The sequence below is a fragment of the Bacillus rossius genome, chromosome 14, assembly GCF_032445375.1.
Source record: "Bacillus rossius redtenbacheri isolate Brsri chromosome 14, Brsri_v3, whole genome shotgun sequence".
In the NCBI taxonomy this organism is placed as follows: Eukaryota; Metazoa; Arthropoda; class Insecta; order Phasmatodea; family Bacillidae; genus Bacillus; species Bacillus rossius.
In genome coordinates, this window is record NC_086341.1 from 43,827,639 (window position 1) to 43,850,687 (window position 23,049).

General features: G+C 41.9%; 1 protein-coding gene across 1 annotated transcript in view; it reads right to left on the reverse strand.

The window, feature by feature from the left end:
- The window catches only part of LOC134538835 (myotubularin-related protein 13), a 127,948-nt gene that overhangs the window by 75,996 nt on the left and 28,903 nt on the right, over positions 1–23,049 (reverse strand). The window contains exons 4-9 of the mRNA XM_063380364.1: positions 13,213–13,359; positions 12,345–12,564; positions 9,847–10,088; positions 7,378–7,683; positions 4,369–4,569; positions 3,017–3,198 (exon numbers count right to left, since the gene is read on the reverse strand). Of these exons, the coding sequence (XP_063236434.1) occupies positions 3,017–3,198; positions 4,369–4,569; positions 7,378–7,683; positions 9,847–10,088; positions 12,345–12,564; positions 13,213–13,359 (1,298 nt within the window). The remainder of the gene's footprint in view (positions 1–3,016; positions 3,199–4,368; positions 4,570–7,377; positions 7,684–9,846; positions 10,089–12,344; positions 12,565–13,212; positions 13,360–23,049) is intronic.

The following is a 23,049-nucleotide window of genomic DNA, read 5'->3' on the forward strand; positions in this document are numbered from 1 at the left end:
CAGCAATGCAGGGGTTCTAGACTAGAAAAGAAGTAGACCTGATCCTGAAAGTGTTCGGATGCTTGTTTTTCTAAAAAGAAATTTATTATAGCTCTGTGGAATTTACAACTCTATTAATATTTTTTGTTTGGTATTATTTTGAATGTACAAATTGTATTTATGTAAATTAATATTACTTTTTTTTTTTTTTTTGGAAATACTTAATCATTTAAGATTTTGAATGCGTAATGAATAATGCTTGTGCAATCTAATCAACAAAATAAACTACTATATCTAAATGTAAAAACAACCTAAAAAATTATAGTGTCCTGATAAGAGACATGTTTCTTGAAGCATCTTATAGCATATACATATCTACATAGTAACCAAGTTAATCAATTCATTAGTTTTATTTTTGCCATAAACCACTAAGTAAACTATATAGGTGCTTGCTTTCTGCGCTACTTAGGAAATAAATATTCACCACAAAATTATTAAATACTACTCCCAATTCAAAATCAATTTTGGGCTAAGCACACAGTCAAGCCAACAGTTAAAAACTTGCACCAACACAAAATGCCACTTTATCTCACACATTCTTTAACAAGCATACTACAAGACACTTAGCTACTGTTTACTGAAGCAGTGAGTATCACAATAACATTTACTCCAAAATACCAAATTAATCATTTTATACATACGTAATTCTTTTTAAGCCATGGTGGTTGCAACAAAGGTATAACATTCAAACGATACAGTGCTAGTTATGCTTAAAATTAAATTCATGTGTGACAGAGTCTGTAATTCTTTTACCTATGTATTAATTCAAATCCAAAAGGTATTATACATCATTTTTTTAACGAAATTAGTTTTTAAAGGTCAAAATTAACTTTATTTACAGTAAAACTACTTAGCACTTCATTCTTGAGGGATATAAATTAAATATGCATGTGTTATCATGACGTATCACAAGATACACACAACTGGCACCTACAAAAAATGTAATAAATATAACTTCAGATTTGCAGTGGTGGTAATCATGCAAACAGTAAACAAGGCCCAATAGCTGCCACAGTGTTCAAGACGACAAGACAATACTACAACAAAAGCAACACACACGTGAAACTCTTACCACGCCATCTCAGGCCCGCTTTTGTAGCACGTAGTGGAAAAACAAAACACTCTCTTAGCTACAGACCTCTGATTAGAGAAAAAAAATAAACATTGCAACGCTGTAATGCCTGGGTCTGCAAGCAACATGAGAATGAGTGAGGTGGGATGATGTAGGGTGCAATAATTGACGAATGAGGGTGCATTTAAGAAAGCCACCAGCCATAGCAGCAAACACAGAGTTTCTCCACAGGCATAGGATTTTAAATTATAATTTAAAACCTAGCTTTCTTTCATGGGAGGTAAATGTTCTGATCCCTAAACCATGTTGTTATTTTACTTAATGTTCCGTTTGTTAAAAATGATCCAGACTTGGTTAGAGGATCAATGAATAAGCCCACTCAATCAGGATTACCACCACAAAAAAAAAATACTTTACAAATCAAACCATCACCGTATAAAGCACGGGCATCAACGTAACCAAACATGAATGATGTCAACTAGCGCTGGCTACATTTTTATAAGTGGTACACAGCTTTGATGAAGATGAACAGATAAAGGTTATAACGTTTGAAAATGTCTTCAAAAGAGAATTAACACATTGGACAACTTGTTATTTCTATTAATTAAGTAAGCAGTAATATCCAGAAAAAAAAAGATTTCAACTTTAAAATGCATTGTTTTAGACGGAAAAGATGTTTATGGGCAACATCTTACATGGAAGAAAGTAACGTATATCTTATTGAGAAAAAAACGGAACCAAACCTTTGACCACATGGTATGGGAAATCATATTATGCGAGTACAAGTTTTACTGTAATTTCAATTTCTGTATTTTCCCATTCTAACAGCCAATCTTCATGACACCAACTTGAAAACTGATTGCTGTTGCATGGTGCTTTATCGCATCATGTTTATTACCTACACAAAGTGCTCGGAATCTAATACAGGACCAAAAACATTATGCAACGTTTATGCGAGAATTCTTTATTCCAAATTTTGATGCCCTAAAATAATGGTAAAACGATTATGCGGGTGGGAGATGATCATAGAATAAAACACAATATGGTAGCATCACATGCATATGTTCTATCACAACCCAAAAATTGCAAAATATCAGTACATCCATAATTACCTAAGAAGTAAAAAAAAATGAAGATAAAACAAAAAATAATCTACTCCATAGTTTTGATGATCAATGAATTTTCAAGAAGTCAGAAATTCATTAAAATAGTTTCTAGATGGCCGATGTTTTTTCAAAATTTAAGACTCATTTAACTAGAAGGTCGTTTATACCACCCGATCGAAACCCTCTGGTATTCGCTCTTCCTGAAACTGGAGTCAGATTCCGGCATGGAATATTTGATGCTGAAACTCAAGGGCTCTGCCTACCCAGGCACACACACGGTGTGCAAAGCTCCAGGAAAAACAACGAAATTTCCAAACTACTCAAGATATCCGAGTGGGATCTGTTTAGAAAAACATTTAAGAGTTTGCTGAGGGCCGAAAAGTACTTTTGATTTTGATTTCAGTTTTTAAACAGTATTTTTATATGAGTTAAAATGGCTAAAATGTAAGTTTTAAGAGTAATTTTTAGGCGTAAAACAACCGGTACAGATTCTTGAAAGCATTTAAGGGACTTGCATTCCACCTTTATCTTCATTTCTCGGCCATGTAATGTTACGGTCACCGCTCAAGTTTCACAGTTATCATGTGACGACGAGAAGACTGCGCGCCAGTCCAGAGGAGACACCGTGCTAGAAGCACCAGCGAGCGTCGCGCTTATCATCCCGCCTCACCGACACACATACACCCCTGACGAGGCAGGCCCCTTAAGAGACACACTGAATGGGTCCGCGAGAGTGTTTCAGGTTGCTGTTCGAGCGCAGGTCACCCCAAACGAGCGTGGGACCGGGATGGGTGCTCACCTGGAGTTGAGGTTGTTCTTGGTCAGGCCCTCGTCGATGATGGACTGCACCTGGGCGCTGTTCACGGTCGGGAACGGCGGCTGGTGGATGCGCGCGAACGCCCCGTCCGGCGGCTTCAGGATCTTCTGCACGTACGGCTGCGGGTTGGGGTTCTCGTTGGTGTACAGCTGCTGCGCCAGCTCCTGCGGCACAAACACAGCCGCGTCAGCGACGTCCCTCGGCGTTACTAACACAGCCGCGTCAGCGACATCCCTCAGCGTTACTAACACAGCCGCGTCAGCGACATCTGTCAATGTTACTAACACAGCCGCGTCAGCGACGTCCCTCAGCGTTACTAACACAGCCGCGTCAGCGACGTCCCTCAGCGTTACTAACACAGCCGCGTCAGCGACATCTGTCAATGTTACTAACACAGCCGCGTCAGCGACGTCCCTCAGCGTTACTAACACAGCCGCGTCAGCGACGTCTCTCAGCGTTACTAACACAGCCGCGTCAGCAACATCTGTCAACGTTAGGCATATGCTTTAGTTTGGACTACAGTAGAACCTCGTTATCACGAGTACGGAACACTACGAGACCTTCGAAGATACGAGAGTTTTGTAATGCACCGTCAGTTTGACTACGTAAATCATACTTAATTTGTCTGGTAATTATGAGAATTACATTATTGGCCCTTCCGTAAGTACCAGTAATTTAAATTGCATTTTGAAAAAAAAGTTCACGCAGTTAACACAAAGACCACTAAAAGGGTGATGCGAAAGGAAGTGGTGTGACTAGTGACTAGCAACGTGCCTTTACTTTTGTTTCGCTACCTTCCCTAGCAGCAGGAAAGGGGAAAGAGGAGAGTCCGTGGGCGGGATTGTGGTGACTAACAACATGTGCTCTCTCTCTCTTTCTCTAGTAGCTCTCTCACTTGAAGCAAATGTCATGTCCCCTCCTTTTCTTATCCCCAACCCGTTATTCCCCAGCATTGTCCTCTCGCTCTCTCTCTCGCCCTCGCTCTCGCGCGCCCTCGCCCCATCCCTTCGCGCGCCCTCTCCCTCGCCCTCTCCCCCTCCCACGCCATCTCTCCTTCCCCCACACCCTCTCCCCCCTCCCGCACCCTCTCCCCCAACCGCGCTCTCTCCCGCTCCCGCGCTCTCTCCCGCTCCCGCGCTCTCTCTCGCTCCCTCTCTCTCTTGCTCTCTCTCTCTCACTCCCTCTCTCTCTCTCACTCCCTCTCTCTCTCTCTCTCCCTCTCGCTCTCTCTCACTCTCACTCTCCCTTCTTCTGGTGAAACGTTACGGAGGTTAACGTTCCAAAAGCTGCTCTAGGGATCGACGACGGAGACGAGCAGAGTGGACGCACCGTACCTGTATGTGCGCGAGCACGAGGCGGGGGTCGCCCTGCTCCTGCCGCAGCTGCTCGGCCACGCCGCTGTACAGCTCGTCCCACACGTCGCACGCGCGCCACGGCGGCCCGCGGTCGCTCACGAAGCTCGTGAAGAACATGCAGTCCAGCACGCGCGTCGTGAAGTCGCAGTCCGTCAGCGACCGCTCCCCCAGGAACGCCGCCTGCGACACCGACCCGACAATAAGGAAAAAAAATGGGTGCGTGTGCTTAGGTACGCGCGTGAGAAGTTATAATTCTTTGGCATCATTAAAAAATAGTTTTTAATTGCATGCAAATAATTCTCCATGGTAGCGTTTCTCTGACAAATTTTTCTAAGATAAGTTACCTAGTTTGCAATTTTTTGATAGAAATAAAGACAAATCAGGTTTCCACCATCCCTACAGCTGTGCTAGTTTAAAAATAACCTCGTGCACGCTATTTTACAGTGCGTGTGTGTCTCAGCGGTCAAACACAATCTGTAAAAAAATAATGTGTTCTGATTCTGAGTTAATGGCATAACGGAGCATGATATTACCCCATCAAATAACAATCTCTGAGGAATTACAGTAGAACCCTGTTATGTATAATGTTCCTGCATATAATGTTTTCCTGCTTATAATGTCATATTTTTAAAGTCCCAATATTTCCCCCATAAGGACAATGTACTTATTTCCAGCATATAACGTTCATAACTAGTGTAATTTCTTGTTTATAATGTTTGCTTTCTAACATTCAATAAATGGGGAAAAAATGTTTTAAAACCAAATCATTCCAACACTTACGATAAAATCTTTCCTTTATGCATGTTTAGGTTTACAATCACTGCCATACAATACATGAAGTTTGTTAAAATACAATTTTATGCAATATACTGAATGTACCCAATGTTCATAGTTACGTGTCAGTTGGCACCCTTAGTCAACTCTTCTCTTCCTTGCCATTCCAGTGGGTATGCAGATGCACGTACATAGTCCTACGATATTTAAGTTGCCAACCATTGAGCGAGGACATAACTAAGTGTTTTCTATTGTTTACAACCAGGGCTAGATTTTAAGGAATATTTTAACCTGCCCAACGGACAGGTGTAATCGAAAATTTGCCTGTCCGCCATCCAATTTGCCTGTCCGCTGTTTTACCCAAATAAAAAAAATTTCAAAGTCGCTGAAAAAGTGAGAATAAAAGATTTTTGCTATATTTTGCACCTATTTTTATCACACACTTAACATCCTTATTTAATTATCATTTTCAGACGAGTCTCTGTCTGAGTCACTGCACAAATTACTTTGCTGATTCTCTCTTGAACATCTTCGATAAGGAGGCTGAAAGGGTTGCCGTTTTCTCTGAACATTATGATACCAGAGATTTATTGCTGGTGCTGGATCAAACTCACTTTCAGAAGGTGACTGTATTTGAACATGCATGAGGGCAGACAGTGTGTCATCATTTAGACAGTTTCGCCAGTCTGTCTTTATAGACTTCAGTCTTTACAGACTTGAGCAGCCCGTAACAAAAACTGATCCAGATGATTTTGAATGCGTTTCGCAGACTTTGCAAAACATTTGTTTTGTTTCTGTGTCGTAACGAAGCCAAAGAAACTCGGAACACCAAGACGTTAAAAAGTTACGGGACCGGGCGATTTTGTCATATTTAACATTATATTCTGACTTGTCCTAGTCCGTTTTTGTTTTCTTTTCTGGTGGTTTTGAAGCACCAGTAATGAATTTCCACATTGTGTAACGCAGTTAATTAAATACTTAAACAATTGCTGTGACAAGATAAACTGTAAAAGATTACCGTGTCCTCTGTAAACAAGTAATGTTTATTTTTTGATGCAACAGTTGACAGGCGAATTTTCAAGCAGTCGCAGTCACTGCGGCCACTGTCAGCTGTATCTGGAGTACGCCGTGAAATGTTAACCACGCGAAAACGCTTTTCTGTTAACAAACTATGTTAAAGTAGAGCAAGGAATTAGTAAAGTCGCGATTTATAAAGACAATAAATTTAAAAAATTATATCTTGAAAGTATACAACGGTAAATTACGTAATTGTTGGCTGCACTGGAACGAAATTAATATTAAAACATGGCAACAAAAACAAACATCATCGGTGTGAGACGTTTAGCATCTCTAGCATACGAATACGACTATGTTAGTGAATCATGACGTGAACGTAAGATTTTAAGAATTATGATTCAGAAGATTTCAGCACGGTTTGTACATAACCTACATTTTTCCCCCGCGGTAAACAATAGCCAGAGTTGTCCGTCACAAAAGAGCAGCCATTATTGTTTATTTATAGATATTGTCAAATACGTTTTATTTGCGGTCACGGTCGCATAAATGTTATTAATCACCTCTGCTGCATTAGTGCGTGCGAATAACCTCGGCGTCACAAGTTGCACCTGTCCACCGGACAGTTGCCTTTTTTATTTTGCCTGCCCGGACGAGATTTTGCCTGTCCCGGGCAGGCGGACAGGCGCTAAAATCGAGCCCTGTTTACAACTAATTTTTTTTTTCATTCATACATAGGAATTCCAAAATTAAACATTTTCAGGTGGCGAAGGAATAGACGTTCTCACTCTTAATGTTGTCATCATGAATCGTGAGACAATTTTACAAAAAATGTGGCAGTGTATCTTTAAAGACAAACAAAATTTAACCAGGGAACAAGACGAAGTTGAAAAATTGTTGGCTTGTTTCAGAAAATTCATGTATCAAGTATACTATCTTTGGTTTTAACATTAAAGTTGTTTACATAGCTTGGTGAGTCCATTGGTACAAAGCTCGAACAATTATAAGTGCTAAATTGAGATTTCCTGCTTACAACGTTTTCCTGCTTATAATGTTTTTTTCTTGTGCTCCCTTGAAAAACATTATAACAGGGTTCTACTGTAATGACTTTTCCAGGTTTTCATTCCCTGTTCTCCCTGATACAATTTCGACTTCCCTGACCCTTCAGAAGAAGACACAATCGCCGGGCGACGGACCCACCTTGTGGAAGGTGATGACGGGGCGCGGGTGGATGCGGATGATGGTCAGGCAGCTGCGGTATCCCTGCAGCAGCTGGGCGAACAGCCGCATGAAGACGGCGCGTATCTCCTTGTCGAGCACGGCGGGCTGGGCGGCGCGCACGCCGGCCGGCGGGAAGGCGTGGTCCGCGCAGGTCAGCTCGGGCTGCAGCACGGCGCTGAGGGCCTCCAAGGCGGGGGCGAGCAGCAGCTCCGGGAGCAGGGGCAGCGAGATGCCGTCCGGGACGAGGATGGAGCCCCCGTCCAGGTCCGCCACTATCACGTCCATCTGCGACCCGCGCGACACAAACACTGCAGCCCGCTGACGCTTCAACCAACACTTCACAACTCATTTAGTTCCTGCAATTCTTTTTTTACCAATTCTGAGCAATTACATTTTTTTAAACTATTCCTTTTTTTTTTTTTTTTTGCAGTTTTAACTGGTTTCGAGTTTGCTTCGCATTGAAACCGTTACCCGATACTAACATGAAAGTCAAAAAACGACAGCCGGACGTCCGATGACGCCGGTTACCAGATGAACCGCCGAGTCTTTCCCGGTGGCCACCGGGATCGCTCGAGTTAATGGCGGCAAAATGGCGCCCATGTTCGGATTTTGAAGCGTCCAACAGTTTGGATTAAGTTAACATGAATCTAGGATAAGCACTATGTACAAATCCAACAGAGTTGTTTAGATCGCAAAACAGAATTGGAAGTTCGAACCTCGTGGATGCACGTCGAAACTGGACCCTCTGGGAAACACGTTATTTTCTTAACTAACTCACGAACAATACCTACACATACGGATATTATGTTTGCTTTTCATAATAATTTACATATTTATATTATAATAGCTGAAAATGTGAAATTTATTCCGGCAGCATTCATGTTTTTTTTTTTAACTTTAAAAGATTCTTCTGTAATATTTTAAACCATAAGTAAAATTAATTTAAAAAAAAAACGGTGCACGTAAGATTTGGGTGCAATATTGAGTCAAGTTTGTGCATCTATACGGCATCGACCGTTTACAGGTATATTCATATGTAAATATTTGCATACGTGTAGACCCTGCCACTGGTAGTAAACTAAACGTTGATTTTTTTTTATTTAGAAATACAACAATTTTTTCCCTCTTATTTTATATTTGCAAGAACAGGAATATTCTTCTGTAATATTTTACCCATAACTAAATAAATTTAAAAAAATTGGGCATATAAGATTGGGGTGCAATATTGAGTCAGTATGTGTGTGTATGCAGATATGTATGTTTATAGGTAAATCTGCATCCATGTAGACCCTGCCACGGGTGGTAAAAATAGTAAAAATACGTGTTGATATTTTTTCTCACTTGGAAATACAACAATTTCTCCCTCTTATTTCCTGATTGAAAAAACAGGAACCTGAACGGAAAACCCAAGGTCCTGGATGTAAAGACTGAAACTGCTAATAAAGCCCCCGGGACGGACGGGAAGGGGCGCAACAACAGGGGGGGGAGGCAAGGGTATTTTGCCCCCACCCCCCCCCCTCTGAAACCTTGAAGTGGTGGCAAACGGGGGCAAAGAAAAGAGCTGTGTAATCAATTTTTAGATGATAAAACTGCTTAAACAGCACCATTTTCCCCACTTCAATAGGGGGGAATGGATCTTTATAAAAAGGTACATTGTCCCCCTTTGGAAAATTTAGTTGTTGCGCCCCTGCTGACAGGTACGAGCGAAGGAACGGCGTGTGCGCACCCACCAGCTCGGCAGAGCGAAGGAACGGCGTGTGCGCACCCACCAGCTCAGCAGAGCGAAGGAACGGCGTGTGAGCACCCACCAGCTCAGCAGAGCGAAGGAACGGCGTGTGCGCACCCACCAGCTCGGCAGAGCGAAGGAACGGTGTGAGTGCACCCACCAGCTCAGCAGAGCGAAGGAACGGCGTGTGCGCACCCACCAGCTCAGCAGAGCGAAGGAACGGCGTGTGCGCACCCACCAGCTCAGCAGAGCGAAAGAACGGCGTGTGAGCACCCACCAGCTCAGCAGAGCGAAGGAACGGCGTGTGCGCACCCACCAGCTCAGCAGAGCGAAGCGTGTCCGCACCCACCAGCTCGGCAGAGCGAAGGAACGGCGTGTGAGCACCCACCAGCTCAGCAGAGCGAAGGAACGGCGTGTGCGCACCCACCAGCTCAGCAGAGCGAAGGAACGGCGTGTGCACACCCACCAGCTCAGCAGAGCGAAGGAACGGCGTGTGTGCACCCACCAGCTCAGCAGAGCGAAGGAACGGCGTGTGCACACCCACCAGCTCAGCAGAGCGAAGGAACGGCATGTGTACACCCACCAGCTCAGCAGAGCGAAGGAACAGCGTGTGTGCACCCACCAGCTCAGCAGAGCGAAGGAACGGCGTGTGTGTACCCAACAGCTCAGCAGAGCGAAGGAACGGCACGCGTGCACCCACCAGCTCAGCGATGTGCACCCACCAGCTCAGCGATGTCCGCCCTCAGCGACGAGTGCACGCCCATGACGAACGGCGTGGGCGACGACAGAACCTCGACGAGCGCCGCCGGCAGCAAGGGGATGTAGACGTGCGTGTAGCGGAACGGGTACATGAGCGCCGTGAGCGCGCGGCAGCCCTCCGTCAGCCGGTTGTAGCTCTTGGAGTGGAACAGGATCTTGTGCTCGGTCATGATGGCGCAGAACAGCACCAGCACGTTCCTGATGCCTGAGCGTGCGCACATACACACACGTCATCACATACCGTACCAGCTGCCGTGGGGGGCCTACCTTTAGTCCACCATTTCCACGTTATCAACGTTTCCACAACACCTGTCCTAATAATGTTCGCAGGCTTTCACGGCAATTGCCTGTTGTAGCTTGGCTTCTGGGTTACCAGTAGGTAACTACTCCCTGATGATGGCGAATTCAATGTCGACCGAAACGTCGGTGAATTATCCGCTAAGGACAAGGCTACAACCCAGAAGCCAAGCTACTACTTAACACTTGTCCTAACTAACATTTACATAAAATTCTGGTTAAATGGAAAAGAATAAAAAAGCGAAAGCACAAATTTCCAATAAGCTTGTGGGTATACAATTATATTTTTTTTTTGTTATTTCATACTCTGTGTAGATATAGAGAATGTCTGGTTTGCCAACACCTAACACACAACATATAATTGTCCATGTTCAGAAGCAATCTGTGTCCATATCCAAAACCATTTTGTCCAAAATAATAAATCAAAATAAAAATAAATTGAAACGAATCAATCAGAACACAATTTTAAACAAACTATATTCAAATTGAAGCAATGAAAATATAAAAAAATCTATGTTTTTACCCATTTATTTATATTTTTATCTATCTTTTCACCTGTCACAGGTGTGAAATAGATATGTATATAAAAACCACGCGTGTATTTGAATGCATTGTTGTCAAAAAAAATTCAAAGCAATAGAATATTAGGATAAGATATTTTAAGTTTTTTTAACAAACGAACATTTACATTTTTTATTAGTAACGTTGAGAAAATTTCAAAATTTAATTTGTCCCAACCTCCCCAATTTCACAGATAAAACCCCGTAGATAAGACCCCTTGAGGTTTGGATTGATCGATCCACCCCTACCTCAGCAGAAAAAATTGTTTGAATTGCTCCCTGACGGTGGAATCCCGCTTCGGAACTGCCGTTCAAATGACTACCCAGTAAGTGTCTCTGCCAACAGACTATGTAAAAATTGTTTGAATTGCTCCCTGATGGTGGAATCCTGCTACGGAACTGCAGTTCAAGATGGCTACCCAGTTAAGTGTCTCTACCTAGAGACTATGTAATAAGCATTTGAATTGCTCCCTGACGGTGGAATCCCGTTTCGGAACTGCCGTTCAAATGACTACCCAGTAAGTGTCTCTGCCAACAGACTATGTAAAAATCGTTTGAATTGCTCCCTGATGGTGGAATCCTGCTACGGAACTGCAGTTCAAGATGGCTACCCAGTTAAGCGTCTCTGCTAAAGACTATGTAATAAACATTTGAATTGCTCCCTGACGGTGGAATCCCGTTTCGGAACTGCCGTTCAAATGACTACCCAGTAAGTGTCTCTGCCAACAGACTATGTAAAAATCGTTTGAATTGCTCCCTGATGGTGGAATCCTGCTACGGAACTGCAGTTCAAGATGGCTACCCAGTTAAGCGTCTCTGCTAGAGACTATGTAATAAACATTTGAATTGCTCCCTGACGGTGGAATCCCGTTTCGGAACTGCCGTTCAAATGACTACCCAGTAAGTGTCTCTGCCAACAGACTATGTAAAAATCGTTTGAATTGCTCCCTGATGGTGGAATCCTGCTACGGAACTGCAGTTCAAGATGGCTACCCAGTTAAGCGTCTCTGCTAAAGACTATGTAATAAACATTTGAATTGCTCCCTGACGGTGGAATCCCGTTTCGGAACTGCCGTTCAAATGACTACCCAGTAAGTGTCTCTGCCAACAGACTATGTAAAAATCATTTGAATTGCTCCCTGATGGTGGAATCCCGCTACGGAAATGCAGTTCAAGATGGTTACCCAGTAAAGTGTCTCTGTGGAGAGACAATGTAAAAATCGTTTGAATTGCTCCCTGATGGTGGAATCCTGCTACGGAACTGCCGTTCAAGATGGCTACCCAGTAAATGTCTCTGCCGAGAGATGTAAAATCATTTCAATTGCTCCCTGACAGTGGAATCCCGCTTCGGAACTGCCGTTCAAATGGCTACCCATTGAATGTCTCTGCCGAGAGAAGATGTAAAAATCGTTTGAATTGCTCCCTGACGGTGGTATTCCGCCACGGAGCTGCAGTTCAAGATGGCTACCCACTAAATGTATCTGCCGAGAGATGTAAAAATCGTTTGAATTGCTCCCAGACGGTGGAATCCCGCCACGGAACTGCAGTTCGAGATGGCCACCCAGTAAAGTATCCCTGACGCGAGCGAGGGAAGGAGGGCTCACCGAGCTGCTGGAAGAGCAGGCACACGGCGGTGTGGGTGACGGGCAGCGAGGGGCTCAGCGGGGGCTGCAGCGCCTGGCGGTCCCCGGCCCCGATGCTAAAGCGCACCTGGGGCCCGCCCGGCGGGGGCACCTGCACGCAGCCCAGGATGTTGCCCACCAGCGTCTCCAGGGACACCGCCACGTTCTCCACGTACACCGTGTAGATGATGCCCAGGCAGCTCTGCAACGTTCCGCGCCGGTTCACAAGTTTCCAGTGCTCCACAACGCCGTTACAAATCAAGATGGAAATTTTTGCACTAAAAACAAATTCCAAGCAAGTCCTAATTTTCGAAGAAACCAATGCATTTGATTCCTTGAACGACAGGGAAATTCTGGGCCGTCGTGTTATTTTATATTTACGTTTAACACAGTTAAACTTTTTGAGTGGCCAAACTTCAACAAAAAAAAATATATATATATATATATATATATATATATAATAGCGCATACTTTTTGAATCATTAGCTGGCGAAGTTGAATTTCCAACAATTCTGTGCAGTATGGTTAAGGAGAACCAAACAGAATAAATAACTGAAAATCGTTGGGTTTTGGACGGCAATGCTTGGTGGTGGCTACTGCGTCATATCGATTTAAATTACTTTCAGAAAAAATTAATTTCATTTTATTTTGCATTTTAAAAGCCTAAACTTTCTGAGGATTCCAAAAGGGTAAGTAAAAAATTTAATGATTGCTTTCTGAAAAAAATTTAATGACAGTAGCCCACAAACTAAGCCAAATGATTTAGGATACCAGCCACATGAAGGAGTCGGATTCAAGGAGGTACTGAGTGTGATCGGGAAGGGAAAGCACGGCCGTGTTCGCGACTCACCCGGAAGGTCTCCAGGTAGTCGAGGCGGGAGACCAGCACCAGGCACTTGGGGGCGTACATGATGCTGTGGTGCGTGATGGTGGCGATGGAGCGCGCCAGGCCGGCGCAGTGGTGGCGCGGGGCGTCCGCGTCCACCGGCTCCTCCTCCTGCGAGAGCACACGGCCGGCACACGGCACTCTCACACCAGCCCGGACCGTCCGTGAGCCCCCTGGCACCCCGCGCTGATCAACTCCCCAGGGCACACCGCATACAAGTCTGCCCCTTTATTTCAATGCATTGTCATTTCTCAAATTTCAAAAACCTGTACAATATAATATTTATATTTAATGGATAAGACTGGTTAGGACTGACATAAAAATTTGCCTTTAAGGTCATAAAAACTGATAATTAAGGACTTGTGTGGCAGAAAAAGCCCTTTTCAAACATTAAGTATGTTTATATAATGAATTGATTTAATTATGATCAAAATCATAAAATATTAGAAGCAAAACTAATTATAATTAGTATTTAATAACGGTTATATTTAAAATTGTTAAGAAATACTAACATATTTAATTTATTATATTTTAATTTTTAATATATTTAGTTTCTCTGATGTAGTATTGGCTATCTAATGTACGTGTTGTTTCATTGTTCGTCTATTATCCCGTAAATTACTGTAATTTTTTGGTCTGATGTACTTTTTGTATTTGTACTGTGCCTATCTCATCGAGTTGCAAACACAAACTGTTGGGGTAGGAATGTTTAGAAAAAAAAATAAGTAAATATTATATGATTGAGAGTATATTATATAATATTTATTTTTATATCATGTATTATACATGATGATCGTGATTATTTACAGATTTCTTGAGGCGCACCTACAGATGCTACACAGCACGCTAAGTAAGCTATGCCATAGTGGTTGGGAAAGACTGACATAGATAGGTTCCCAAATTCCTGCTTACCATCAGACTGACTGTGCCTGATGAAGGGAACAGATTGTCAGTTCCCGAAACATCGCAACTGTTCTCATTGGATATCTTCTGTGTTTGTCAGTGCTATCATCGTTGTGTTGTCTACAATACTTGTTTATCTTCATCATTGTGTTTATATTTTTACTGGATTGTCTAGGTTTGTTGTCTGCCTGCATTTAATCTATCTTGTCATTGTTAGCCCACTGTGTTAGTCTGTGTTGTTATATTATTTTTTCCATGACTAAGTTCCTTCAACGGAATTCTTGTGCTGTCTGATATTTCTTGTTGAACAATTTTTGTCTGTGCTGTCGTAATGTTGTCCATAATACTTGTTTTGTTTCATCGTTGTTTCTGTTTGTCCGACATCAGCCGATTCAGTCTTGTTTTTTGTGAATTTTTTATCGTCCTATTTTTATTTATTTTTACTTTAAGACTTTTTCCATGACAAACAGTGCAAAACTGCAATGGCGTATGTCCAAAATGACTGCAATAAATCAAAATTCTCCATTACGTGAATCATTTAAAGATTGTAGACTATGTATAATTATGAAATTCCATCCCTAAGGGAGTGAAAAGGGGTAATTTCAGTTTTATAACAGAAAATTATGGGAGATAGGACATATACACACAAACAGTGAGTTTGTGACATTTCTCTATGTCCGCCACATGGTCATATAGTAAGGTTTCGCAACTTCCTATCTTTCTCCTTGGCGAAACCCATCTGCTTAGTGAATATCGTGGCTGCGAGCGAACTGAATGCGCTAATAACAGTATAGTTAAGAACTTCATCAATAGGTTTCGTTTCCTTGAATTTGTAACGCGCTATCGTTTAGTGCACCCGTTCACGTCTTGCCTAGGGGTTACCTGCCTTCTCACAAAATGAAGCTAAAGATTGGAGTCCCGGTTTTGCTGATGCGTAGGTATTGATGCACTGATATTGTACAATCAATGGGACTTTAAAATCAAGATTTCCCGTTTTCCAAGTGATTGTTCTACAGACTTGAAACTTGGTAGTGATGTTCCTTGGATTATGAATTGTTTAGCCTGGGCAACACTGGGTACTTCAGCTAGAATTAAATAAATCTTTAATTAACTCATAGTAAATTATTTATATATATTTTTTTTTAATTTCATATAGATATAAAAATAAAGATTTTATGACAACTACCTACAAATGGTTGGTTCAAAACAGTATAGCTCTCAACTCATGTTAGGGACTGAATATATAGTTATATTAACCTTTAAGTTTCTAAAAACCATTAAATTTGACCTATTTAATCAATGAAACAATTTCTAAAAAAGTAACTATATTAAAAAACTAATTTGTTTAAAACCATTAACACATCCTCAAAATAAATGAAGCAAAATAATTTAAGATCCTACCTACCTTTTTTTAACTTTTATTTTTCCAAAAAATGTTCCAAGCCACACAAAACAAGCTAGCATACCTAAAATCATTCAAAACCTTGAGTTTATTCAACCATAATTTAATCTATGACTCCCGATACAGAATGTGAAAAATGTTTTTTTTTGTTCTGATTATATTCATCACAATGACTGGCACTCATTACAAGCTTAAAAATAATTTACTGTGCAAAACAATTCCCCAACACCCAACTTTGCAAAACTACTTTGAATATATTTTACTAACCTGGATAAGACATTAAATACCAACGACTACAGCAGCAAAAAAAAAAAATATTATTAAAATCAAAATTAAATTAATTTCAGCATTTTACATAATGCTATTTTTTTATATGTCGTAATTCCAAACCAAAATGAAAGTTTGTTTTTTTTTTTTTTAAATTATTAATTTTAACATTTAAAAAGTCACCATCCCTAACCCTTTAAACACTTTAGCTCTTTGGAAAACTCTCCAATCTTGGAAATACAGTAGAGTCATGATTAACAGCGTTAATGTGGACCGCAGCGACCTCGGATAAGAAACATTTTGGATAACATGGATCAATAACAATAAATTTGTCCTAGTCGTCAACTGGCCTAGTGGAATGTTTTTCCAGCTTTTCTTTAGTGTGAAGTCTTTCACATCACTCCATGATTTACCTAACCAGTAAATAGCTTTTGAGGTTAATTTTCTTTAGGCTTTCGACAACAAACAGAATATTTTTTAGGCCCTCAAGTAGGTCAGTGCAAATATTAATTTTTTGATGTAAAGCAAATATCATATTGAATGTTTAAAATATTTGCGAAGTCTAATAAAAATGTGAATATTATTTTTTAGCATGACTAGTACATTTATTTTACAAAATACTGGAATTAAAAATAATTATTTTAACATTAGTAATGTTTGTTTTTATTATAAAACCACTTGGGGCATATATTTGGCACCATTCAATATAAATGATATGATAACCATGCATAAATCTAATTTTGTGGATTGATGAAAGCAAACCTGAGCTTCACATCAGACACGAAGCTTCACATCACATTCGAAGCTTCAAATAAAACGAACAGCAAATTCCCTGACAAAAGTCAAATCAAATTGTAAAAATTTTTCAACAGTCTTTGCCAGCGACGGTACCTGAGGTTCGAAACAAATGTGTAGCTTCACGTCAGACGCGAAGCTTCACATCACATTCGAAGCTTCAAATAAAATAAACAGCAAAATCCACAGGCCTAACTTTGAGCAAATTTTTCAACAGGTTTTGCCAGGGATGGTACCTGAGGTTCGAAAAATATGTTTAGCTTCACATCAGACACGAAGCTTCACATCACATTCGAAGCTTCACATCACACTCGAAGCTTCAAATAAAACAAACAGCAAAATCCACAGGCCTATCTTCGAGCAAATTTCTCAACGGTCTTTGCCAGCGATGGTACCTGAGGTTTGAAACAAATGTGTAGCTTCACGTGAGACGCGAAGCTTCACATCACATTCGAAGCTTCAAATAAAATAAACAGCAAAATCCACAGGCCTAACTTTGAGCAAATTTTTCAACAGGTTTTGCCAGGGATGGTACCTGAGGTTCGAAAAATATGTTTAGCTTCACATCAGACACGAAGCTTCACATCACATTCGAAGCTTCACATCACACTCGAAGCTTCAAATAAAACAAACAGCAAAATCCACAGGCCTATCTTCGAGCAAATTTTTCAACTGTCTTTGCCAGCGATGGTACCCCAGGTTCGAAACAAAAATGTGTAGCTTCACATCAGACACGAAGCTTCACATCACATTTGAAGCTTCAAATAAAACGAACAGCAAAATCCGCAACCTATCTTCGAGCAAATTTTTCAACTGTCTTTGCCAGCGATGGTACCTGAGGTTCGAAACAAAAATGTGAGTAGGTATATATAGTTCATATGGGGACAGGGGAGGGGGGAGGGGGATTCGGGGATTCGAGGCGGCCATCTTGGATTACGTCAATCCGGCGGCCATCTTGGATTACATCACTTCCGGCGGCCATCTCGGATGACGTCACTTCCGGCGGCCATCTTGGATTACGTCACTTCCGACGGCCATCTTGGATGACGTCACTTACGGCGGCCATCTTGGATTACATCAAGTCCGGCGGCCATTTTGTTTTCTAGAACATTTCACCATTTTGAGTTTCGTCCGCCATCTTGAAAATCTTTATTTATTATCTGATTTTAATGGAAAAAAAATTTAAAAATTAAAAAAACTTAAATAATCAAAATTTTAAAATAAAATTAAAAAAATATTATTTAATAAAATTTCAATTAAAAAAACCTACGCATCGAACACCCCACTCCTCTACATTACGAATACACCATCTAACACCCCGCTCCTCTGTTACAATGACATCATCATCGAACACCCCACTCATCCCTGTTACAATTTTTCGTTACATCCACCATCTTAGAAAATCATAATTATTAACTTAGAAAATCAGGAAAAAATATATATATACCATCGTTGACTGCTGGAGGCAGCCATCTAATTGAATGGAGACCGCCATCTTAATTTCATCTGAAGGATGTCATCATCGGGTGTAGGTTTCTAAAGTACGTAGTGTACGTAAGGTAGAGTTTCTATCCCGTACCAGCATTATTATGACCCTTATAGACAAAAATCCACAAAAATCCACAAAAATCCACAAAATCCAAAGTAATTTCTTTGTTGTAACCACCATTTTTTCTTAAAGTCTTATCATTTATAGGTTTTAACTAAAATATATGTTATTTATACTAACGTTGTGGATGTGATAGTTAAAGTAATGATAATATTAAAAAAACATTTATTACCCCATCTTAGCGGGGCCAGAAATTTTTCAGAGTCCTAACTCACAAGTAATATTCTCTTCTCATGTTTGCGTACTCGTATTTAAAAGGCTGCATGGAAGCAATTATTTTTAATGTCTGTGTATAATTACATTTCTAAACAATTTCATGTTTGCGTACCCATGTTTTAAAAGCTGCATGGAAGCAGATATTTTTAATGTCTGCGTTCTATTTCACTTTTATAAACAAGTTCATGTTTGCGTACATGTGTTTAAAAGCTGCATGGAAGCATATATTTTTAATGTTTGTGTATAATTACATTTCACCATTCTGTAAGACATTTATAAGTATCAGTACCTCGTGGGATATTGGTTCTATATTAAAAATAATAAACAATATGTAGGTAAAATTGTATTTATTAAATTAAGAACATATTTTACACAACAAAAGTGGAGCAAAAACAGACACTACACATCAAAAAACTGAAACTTTACAAAAACAATGGAAACTATACATCAAAAACATAAACTGTACAACAAAAATGGAAAACTGTACAGCAAAAACATAAACTGTACAACAAAATGAAAACTATAAAACAAAAAACAGAAAAACTATACAACAAATGGAAACAACTACCAAACTGCCAAACTATTTAAATCAAAAACTATTTACAGAAAAAAAATTATTCGTCGCCTCCAACATATCCGTGGGGGACTGTGTGGATACCATCTTCGCAGATCAGCCGTTTGTCGTCCTCCCACGTTATGGCCAGCTTATTGCTGTACTCAGTATAGAGTATGTGCTGACGGGAGCGAATTGCTCTAACGCCTGCCCTCATTGTGCGGTGGTCTTGCAGGGCATCCAGGTAGTCATCGAATGTTATGTGGTTTTTGACCACACATCGCTGGATGCCCTTGGCCTTTTTCTCGCTCTTACCGCCACACCTGTAGGCGTAGAGTTTGGCCCGTAGGCTTACAAACTCCTCCATTACTTCTCCCCCACATTCATCTTTGAATTTACCGACAACTTTCTCGTTGATGGGGGAGAAGCATGGGTGGTCGGAAGGGTAGCAGCTGGTGTCGAATTTAGCCATCAGTGTAGGGTCGGCTTTGAGGTCTGAGTAAAAGTCTGTTGTCTGGATCTCATACACAAAACTGTCTGTATCCATATACATCAGGTGAATATTGTCATGGTAACGGGGTTTCATGGTATTGTAGTGGAAGTCGTACATGAGAGTCTTTGAAAGATCTAGTACAGCCAGTCCGGCATAAATCGGCTTGTCGAAAATGATGGTCTCGTGATTAAGGTGGACTAGAGACAAATTCGGTTCGTACATTGTACGGTCCTTGAAGGACGGACGACACACCAACTTCTTGAACCTCTTCTCAGAGCACACCAACTCCATTTTGAGCCTCCGCCTTTTATTTTCCATCAGTTTACCAAATGTCGAGTTCACAGCGAGCTTAAAGAACTCCTTCTCGAACTCGTTAGCTGCTGCTTTCCGCTTGTTGGTATTCAGCCGAATATAGGGCTCCAACCATGCCGACTGCTCAAACTGCAGGATTCGGTGTATCTTAGTCACTCTCAGCCCATGAGATACCGCTTGCTGGAGGTTTTTGTAGTGGACAATGTAGTGCTCTTTATTTTCAAGTGTTGTCATCAGCTTTGATTGATTTGAGCCGGGCGGACACTGATTTACAGGAAGAAATGGCAGGTCTTTGTGACTTTCGTGGAGCTCGGGAGGGTACTCCACATCACACTCAATAATGTAGCCTGTAGGAGAATCATCTGGGACAGACACGACATCAATTGATGTGTCTGCCCATTGGAAATGCCGAATTGGAAGCGGCAGAGACATCGCCCACCCGTACAAATTATTCGCATCAATGTACTCCAGGAATGTGGATGGCTTGGAAGCATCATATGTCTCAGGTATGTAGGAGTTATTGGCTACGCAATGACGTTTAATGCTTTGCGCTACTCCCCCCCTAATACCAGCCTCCACAAACATGTACATATCATAATCGGTAAGAAGCTCTAGTTGTACACCTGTGGTTCGAAGCATCGCATCGAAAGCGAACCCTGGACAAGAAATATAGTGAGATGGATCTAGGCTGTATGTCTCCAAACATATGGAACGAAAATTCTCGAATACATCCGCCAAAATCAGAACATCCGTCTTTAGATACAAGTCAGCGTACTCCCCCAAAGTAGCACACTGAAACTTGTCCCAGACTTTCACTGCATGAGCGTACTCCATCTCTGTAATCATGGAATCAGTCAGACTATTATAGAAATCATCGATGGATGGAAGACGAGTATCATCTAGTCGAGCAAAAGAATCTACAAAATCATACGGGAATATACCCTTGCGGGTAACCAACTCCAACTCATCAGGCGCGAAAAACTCAGTAGTACTTATAAACTTGTCTGCAGGCAAGAACTCAGCGAGCGAAGCAAGACCCCGACTCATAAAACGGAACGTATCGACAAACTGAATGCTGAACTTATCATGTAACTTCTTGGAAAAAGTTATCAGCTTCTCCTCTGAATTCGGAATGATGAAGATGTCTTTACTATCATACCCCAACTTCCTGATAATGAAGTTCTGATCGTATGCAAGGTTGTGGAAGAACACAATCAACTTTTTCGGTCTGCGCCTGAGAAGGTTGCAGTCATTACATGCAGGCCCAATAAATTCGCCGGTGAAGTGATTGTGGTCACGAACTTTCTTTACAGTTCCTCCGAACTTTCCTCCACAGTAGCAACAACACCTTGCTTGCAGAAAAGCAGTGTTTTGTGCATGTGTGAGCGGAGTCATAGGAACAGACGTAGAAAATATTTTCTGTACATCATGTCCAATCTCCACAATGCGGGATATGAAATTATCCTCTGCATCACAACCGCGATACAATTCAGGCTCTGATGGAAGTGCTGAAGTGAGGTGTGCAGGAATGATGGTATTATCAGCTTTCACGTAAATGCAGTAGCTGTATGCTTTATGCTTTTGGTACTGCAGCGTGTATGACTCATCAGGATTCGGGTGACATGTATGGATTTTCTCTAGAATAGCTTCAAAGTCGCAATATACCACGATGGGCATCTTATCACTGTGATGGAAGTTTTTGAACTGCAGAACAGGAGGCAAGCCATTTTGATCGGGCGATGGCATCTCCATCCTAACAGCAGCATGCTGTTTGCAGAGCTCACGGTGTTTTTCCAAACACTGAAGACCAGTGAGCCCGCTAACCCTTTCCTGATCATCATAATGCTTGAAGCATCTTTTACAAACATGAATAGCATCATGATGTGTAGTGATTTGGGCCCGAACCAGGGCAGAAAAATTAGTGATGTAGGCGAAATGGGATGAATTGTCATTGACCAAGAGCAGAAGATCGAAATGATGTTCTTTTTCTTCAGGAGTGACTCGAGCAGGAACAACATTCAGATTCTCGTCGATACTGTAGATGTTGATGGAGACTCCGGGGTTCTGTTTTTCAAACAGTGGTATTTGCTTGATTGGAGTAGGGAAGTCAATGTTGTTGAAGTTGAACTCCCCCTCCAAGTCATGGTAGCGCTGGTTGACACGTTCAGGATGCTCACCTTCCACGTACTTCACAAGAATCGACCACTTAAAGCACATGTGGTCTTCGAGGTTTTGCGGATTTATCACTGCGTATTTGTCTTTGATGCATGTAGGTAATTCGATGTAGGAGCTGGCACGGAGTGGATCGAGCTTGTTTATCCGTAGTTGAAGCCGCTTAACGGAAGACAAAGTCCATCCAGACCCCTTCCCCATGTAGTCTTCCTCCTCCTTGCAGATCTTAGAGATGGACTCGGTAACTGCCTCCTCCACCTCATGAACTGCGTAGAGGGGGACATTCATGGTTTTGAAGGCCCTCTTGTCTTCACAGGCATCTACGGGTTTTTCGTAGGCGCACTCGAGCACGATATTGAATTTGAGAGGTCCATTCTCTTCCATCTCCTCCACAAGTTGGTTGATTATTTTGTTCTTGATGGAGTCCAGGTACGTACAAATATCCTTGGCAGAACTTGACGTATTTTCTGCCACGTACGTCTTCAAGTTACCCTTGAAACCCACTTCGGCGGTGATGAAGCCGTGGGTATTGGCCAAACCAGTCCCGGTCACCACCTTTGTTCGGCTGGTCGAAGGCTTGGGCGTAACTGCAGGCTTAACTGCTACCATCCTCTGCTTCTTTGTTGGAGGCGGAGCAGGCCCCTTGCATACCTTGATGTGGGCTTTTAACTTATCAGCCCTGGCGAACTCCTTAGCACAGTTGTCGCAGGTATGTGCTATGCGGTTTGGGTTAAGACCGCAAGCCGACTTCTCATGGCGTCTAGCCAAATCAGCACGGGCGAAGGCCTTGTAGCACAAGCTACACCGCATGCCTGATGTCGTAGCGACAGCTCCAGCACATGATGCAAGGTGCTGCTGCATCTTATCGCTGCGTGCGACCATCTTTCCACATAGGTGGCACTGCTGGTAGTCACGATGCTGGTTCTCGGCACACTGTCGCTCGTGCCGGTAGCGGTTGTGGCCTGCCGTGAATGTAGCAGAGCAGAAATGGCATTTCTGAACGGTAGATGCCATCATCACGGCAATCGCTAGACTGGTCTCAACGTACGGAACACGTAACGGTAGCTCGACGCACGGAG